The following is a 6,549-nucleotide window of genomic DNA, read 5'->3' on the forward strand; positions in this document are numbered from 1 at the left end:
GTCTGCAGATTATTTTGGGGCTTCTGAGCAAGCGGCTGCAATCCACGCTAATACAGGGCTGTTGATAATGGTGTGTGAAGCCTGAGATGACGGTTTTTACGAATGTGCGTGCCCCTGGGGGTTGTACACGTTGGGTGTCACCGGTGCCCGCTGTGGCCAGTTTGATGAGAGATGAAGCTCCTTCCAGGGACCCTGTTCAGTCTGTACACTTTCCTACTGGCAGCAGGGGGAAGGGGCTGAAGGAACTATTTGACAAGTTGCGACAAACCTTACTTTTCCAACTGGAAAGTTTAGACAGGGCAGCTTGCCTAAGAACTGCACATAAAATTAGTACTGAAGAGAAACCATTCCTAGTCACATAGACAGAACTAAAGTTACCCAGGAGAAGGCAAGGTATGGCTCACTGCCCACGCCCACATGCCTAACCACTCTGCTGCTTTTGGTCACGGCTGGTGTTAGGTGACCCCCTATCAAGACCTGCCTGTTGCCTTGTCTTCTAGACACCAAGTGGACTGCTTCTGACCCCGAGTCCGCTACTCCCCAGCATTCATTTCTGGAGCAGCCTTAGTCCGGTCGCCCCACTGAGTCCCGCCAGGCTGCAGGGGCCAAACACACTTTTCCAGGTAAGTGTTTGCAAATGAGATTTTAAACACAGAATCATCCAAGGGATGGTTTTTCTCTAAGTGCCACAGAGGCTCTGACAGTACCTTCTGCCACTGAGCTAGGTTAAATAAATTCCAAGGGGAATTCATAAGGACTGGGTTGCATGGCCTTTTAGAGGCAGACATCTTCACTGAGGCAGAAAAGAAGAACTTATGTTAGGAATCCAAACATAGGCTCTCTAAGTGTTCTGGATACTTCCACATGACTAGGAAAACTGGAAATTGACTGCAGAAATGATTTAAAAATAAAACGTGATTTTTATAAAAGCCCAATAAAGGACTTTTAAAATAGGAACCCCAACTAGCCAATACATTCACATGAAAAACACTGAAAAATTCAAACAGCGGACGGTTTTTCCAAACGGGAGTAGAAACGCTGCCTGCATCATTCTATAGATTACAATTAAGCTGGAATTGTGTATGAAAACTCTGTGTGGCGTATGGTTAAAGAACAATGAAGACCTCCCTGAGTTAGGTGAACACAATCATTATTCATTCTTCTTCTGGGACCTTCCAGGAGCCTAACTCACTGCCCTGTGGAGACCAGTGTTTCCTGAGTCTCAAAGATTGCTACTCACACAACTCAAGGTGTGACTGTCTTGAGGGTGTGAATACAGGCAGGACGGGAATGAGGCAAAGGTGGGCCCCTTGCCAGCTCCGTGCCCCTCCTCTGTCTAGCTTCCCCTGCCCCAGGATGGCTCATCCACAACTAGCTGTCACTCCCAGTGCTCTTAACGTTTTATATTACAACTGCCCACCGATCTGGCCAGCTCCACCCGTGAGTGGCGCCCCAAAAGACACTGACCACATCCTGTTCACTGTGCCGTCTCCCAGCTCCTAGCACATTGGTGGTGGCACAAATGTCAGTCATTACTGAAAGCTTAGCGACAAGATGCTAAAGCCTACATGTCAATAAAAGGAGTTACGAGCTCCAGTCTGTCCTCTGTGTTGGTCACTTTGCTTAGCAAGGATAGGATATGCTGTGCACCTCTCTGCAATAACACAGTGCATACACAGTAGGATTTAGGATCTCCTTGGAAGGATGGGGGAGCTTCAGAGGGCTTGACTGCTATCATGGGCTTCTGGTTTCCTGGCAGGCTTGGAGTAGGGTATCCTGATGTGACTACTTCCTGGAGTAATCGAGTTTCCTTTCTTCCTGGCCTTTAGTCTCATCCCAGATCAGTTCTGGTCAGGCACAGTGAATATGTTGATTGTTACCAGTTTAACCTCAAGGAGCACAGTCTGGTAGGAGCGCAGCAGGAGGGAGCTGTGTGAATCCATCAGCCCCTTGAGGGTAGGATGAATTACTAATAGTCTAACGTGGAGCTTCTGCAGAGCTCTGTGAAAAACACCTTCTCGTTCCTTTGGTTCTTGGGGAGCTCTGCCAACTGATTGGTAAGGGCTTAAATATCTCCTAGGAAAGCCGCAAGAAACCAGTGGAACTTTGTTTCTATCCCAGTATTTCAAACAGTAAAGACAGTTCATTCCCACTGTGGATTGACAGCCAGGATCTCTGGGAACTGAGAAATGTCCAGACCACATATCCAGTGGTTCTGCAAAGTCAGCATGCATCTGGGTCACATGGATGGTATGTCAAGTAAAGATGCTAAGTCCACCCCAGGGCTTCTGATTCATGGGGTCTTGGGCATGGTCTAATAAAATGTTCATATTTCAAATAATGTTCTGGTTTGGGAACCACATTCTGAGAACTGCTACAAGGGGTTCCTAATTTCCACTTAGAAGTCTGCAGATTACTGCATACGAAGGCCATCTGCAAAGAGTTTCTATTTTAATTTCTGCAATAGACCTCTTTGCAATCCAAAAGCCATTCAAGAAGTAGCCAGGAAGGTTGGAAGGAAGCTACAAGTTAGCCTGGATGGCTGAGGTTGCATGGCCTGGAGTTCTCAAGTTCTGGCTGAAGCATGAGCAAAGGGAAACAACTCTGTACCTTTTAAAATATTATTACTCTTTTCATAAAAAATAAAAAGCAACGGGACATGTAATGTAAAAGTTGGAAGTGGCAGTTTTAAAAATGGAAAACCACAAACACCCGAAGAGGAATGAGGCTACTGAGGAAACATATTAAGACATAGAAATGGATTTCTCAGAATGAAGATTACCCTTGAGCCCTTTCAAAATGAATAAAATCAGTAAGCCCCACTTATGTACACTGGATGCTGGTGAATGCAAGAGACCTACATCGCATTTTGAGGGAGTGGGCATGTTCCCCGTGTGAGCTTTGGAAAAGCGAACTGAAATCCCTAGGGAAAGAGTTGGTGGAGCTAGGGCACTGTGCACGGATCTCCTGAGACAGTCATCTGCCTGTTGTTGGAGACTGATTGGCACGGGGTCATACACTGTACATCTGGCTAGCTTGGAACTCACTTTGTAGCCCAGGCTGACCTTAAACTCACAGTCATCCTCCTGCCTCAGCCTCCTGAACGTTGGGATGACGAATGTGCACCAGCCTACTTAGGACCATGCTTTTAGAAGAGCAGAGCAGATCAGGCAGAATTTCAGCAGAGGAGAGAGAAGACAAGGCACTAACCTTTCTGGAAGAGGTTATTGCTTTCCATTTGCAAAAAGGTTTAGCAGAGAGAGAGGTGCCAAAGTCACTGGCCAATCGTAATCTACAAACACACTGGCGTGTGCCTCCCAGGCAGGTACATGTGGAAACAGGGTAGAGGAGACTTGGTTTCTGACTGAGAATGTGCTCTATAGAACTTTTTAGCTTGGCACACTAACCAGTTGTGGGAGAAAAGCCAATAACCATCCCGGGGCGGGGGTTGGGGAACCCAAGCTAATGAGGAGAAATATGGCAAATGAATGTATGCAAGGTGGGCAGTGGTCCATCCTAACACATGGAAAATGCTGACACTAAGGATGATTCTTTCATGGGAGCCAATAACATAGTGGGAGAGAAAGAGAATATGCAACCATTCTTAAAATACAAAAGCTTAAGCCCAGTTCTCCTGCAGTTCATCTCAGGTCCAATTGGGAGTGGGGACAAGGACGAGGGCCTCTGCTTAGAAAGGTTTCTGTGCATGCAGATAGAACTGGGAGCCCCACAGGAACAACATCCCAATCCCAAAGCTCCAGGAACGACAAGAAACCCTTACAGAAGGCCAGTTACCATGAAATGAATCAAAATAGATGCTGAGCGGTTTGTATAGCTAGAGATAAAACTGGTGTTTGCTTAGGAGCTATGACCTTGAGCTAGTCCGAACCCCTGAGTTGTTTCTCTCACTTATGGAGATAACAAAGCTTGCTTTATACCCCCAGTGACCCAATGAGACGGCGGCCCCTGAGAAGCAAAGGCATTGAATGTTACCGAAACAGTTTAGGGGGAAAGGTATTTACTCATTCTACAAATATTTACTGTACTTCTAACATGTGCCAGGCTCTGCAGTTTGATATTTAGCGCTCCAGTTTAATATTTAACTTTCCTGGACTAAACAGGGATTAAGGCACAAGAGTACCTGGGGGGTCAACCGGCCACACTGCCTCTTTGGCAGTGCTGAGCTCGAGGTGTGAGTGATCGGGGAGTCACATAGTACAGGACGCTTTTGCTCTCCCTTCGTTTGGGATCACAGCTGAAGTATTTGCTCCAGTTATGACATCCAGCGCCTTTGTCCCGCTAGCCACCATTTTAGTTACTAACAACACAGAAATCTCACTGTCTGCCTGTGCAAGGCGACCCGCTGCCTTGACATTAGATCAGGGAAAGTCCTCTGTCACCTCCAGGAAAGAGCCAGGACAACAGACCTCCTGGCGCTAGGACAGTTGTGAGCCATGCCACATGGGTACCGGAATCACACTCAGGTCCTCTGTCAGTAGAGTGCTCAGCCCTGTTTAACTGCCGAGCCGTGTGTCCAGCTCCCTGGTCCTCGTTCAGAACAAGAACTGACAGACGTCTCTGTCGTGCTATGGGAAACAGACAGCAGAGTTCAAAATTTAAGATTACTGACCCATATATAAAGGATCTTGGTTCCCAGCTTCAGCCCTCGATATTTAATGCACATCGGCAAACTAGCTTAGAACTTTAAGGGTATTTTCTGAGCCCCTCTGTTGCCCTAGGCAACCTTTGCAAACAGCTCGGCAGCCAGCTCCCATCACTGGGCTCAGAGAACGACTTCCATTGGTTTGTCTATGCATTAAAGGGACGCAAGCTCCTCAATGGCTTTGTCACAGTTACTAATGCTTCGTGTCCCTTGCAGTTCCCCACCCTGCTCAACGGCCACATGCCTGTGCCGCTCCCCAGTTTGGATAGAGCCTCATCCCCAGTGCTGCTGTCCTCCGGCTCTCAGAAAACATGATGGCGGCCGCCACCACCGTTGGCAACCAAGGACTCAGAACTGACGATGCCAGTTTGTCTCCATGGGCTAGTTTACCTGTGTCATGAGAAGGACATTGTGGAAGCCGGTTAATTTGGTTTGCACTTTTCGTAACACGGATAATCTAGACACATGTTAGCATTTAAAAAAAAAGTTTATATATATATATATATATATATATATATATATATATATTCAGCTCTCTATGAAAGTCTGTTTTGTGTTTTTTACTGTTAGCTCTGGAGTGTTGAACACTGACAGTGAAGAGCCTTTCTTAATGTTTCCAGTGTAACTAATACGTATGTGAAACTGTTTATCGCTTTAATTCTACAAATGCTGAACTCTGCTTGTACACACGACATAGCCAGCTGTGCCTTCCTTTGCATTTAGTTTTATGTATGTGAATTTATGTATTTCTAGTATCGAGGAAATGTTTGGAGAACACATTAGCAGCAGACAGCTCTCTGTAGAGTGTCACTTTCTCACGCAGACACCATCCAAGTGCACTTCCATCACTGTAAGAACTGCCTTAGGACTTCTCAACTGAAATCCAGTAAATATAATGTCCAAGTAATGTTTTTTATAAGAATGAATGAAGCCATATTTAGACAATAAACATTCCTTAAAGAACATGTTCCAAAGTGCATTTTTTAGAAGAACCTGGAGAAGCCAGCCGCTGGCTCATTTATAGCAGCCTTTCTACTCCCGGCAGAAGTCTGGGATGCTGAGGCTGCGTTAAGTCCACATCGACTGAACTCTCAAGGGGACTTCCCAGGTTGGTGTTTAATTTTAAAAGACTAGCCCTGCTCTCTTCATTTCCTACAACCACAACCATCTGGGATCCTATCGCTACTGGGAGTTAAGGTTTCGTTAGATTCCAGCACAACAATTAATATTTAAAACCTAATGTTTCAGGGCTGAGGACGGAGCTCAGTAGAATATGCCCAGCATGTGTTGCGGCTGTGGGTGCAAACCCCAGTAATCTGTCTCCCTGTCTCCTCCAAAAAGGAGGGTTGGAAAATGCTCACAGATGGTGAATTATAGAATACCAGATAGGTATAGATATACTTCCTGTGTATAGATAGAATTTTTGATGGAGAACTGGAGGAACTGAAGGCCTGGCTTCTGAAGATGAGCCCCAAAGGGACACTGCTTTCTGTATTAAGTTGATGGTGAGAATGAAGGCACTCTGATAAAGGAAAACTCCGGAATCTCGCTGTGAAACAAATGCAGCAGCTCCTCGGATGCTCTGCAGGGCAGGCTTCGTGTGCTGTGGGTTAGGGCTGTGAAGGCAGCAGCCCCTCATCTGGTAAGACCCAGAAGGCAGCACATCTGTGCTTAAGGGAAAGTCCTAATGTGAGACTACAGACTCAAAAGAACTTTCCATTTAAGATCAGGCGAGCTGCAACAGTACTCATCTGCAAGTATTTAAAAAAAGAAAAACCCGATTTGAAATGTGCCTCAGATACTCAATAATGGATTATAAGGAGGTTAAAAAAAATAAAGCTTGAGGAAAAAAAAGTTCAAGTTTTAAACAATTAAAATGATGTTTA

The 6,549-nt window shown here is 45.8% G+C and overlaps 1 protein-coding gene across 4 annotated transcripts in view; it reads left to right on the forward strand.

The window, feature by feature from the left end:
• Window positions 1-5,631, forward strand: part of ELK3 (ETS transcription factor ELK3) — a 53,628-nt gene extending 47,997 nt beyond the window's left edge. For 2 of the 4 annotated variants that reach the window (XR_013975498.1, XR_013975499.1), the window contains 2 exons: window positions 476-623; window positions 4,880-5,631. Coding sequence is in view for 1 of the 4 variants with exons in the window: in XM_080935881.1 (XP_080792007.1) it covers window positions 501-623; window positions 4,880-4,978 (222 nt within the window). In the remaining 3 variants the exon portion in view is untranslated. The remainder of the gene's footprint in view (window positions 1-475; window positions 624-4,879) is intronic. The other 2 variants (XR_013975500.1, XM_080935881.1) reach the window with 1 other exon arrangement.
• The last annotated feature ends 918 nt before the right edge of the window (window positions 5,632-6,549 follow it).

The sequence above is a fragment of the Micromys minutus genome, assembly GCF_963924665.1.
Source record: "Micromys minutus genome assembly, chromosome: 22".
In the NCBI taxonomy this organism is placed as follows: Eukaryota; Metazoa; Chordata; class Mammalia; order Rodentia; family Muridae; genus Micromys; species Micromys minutus.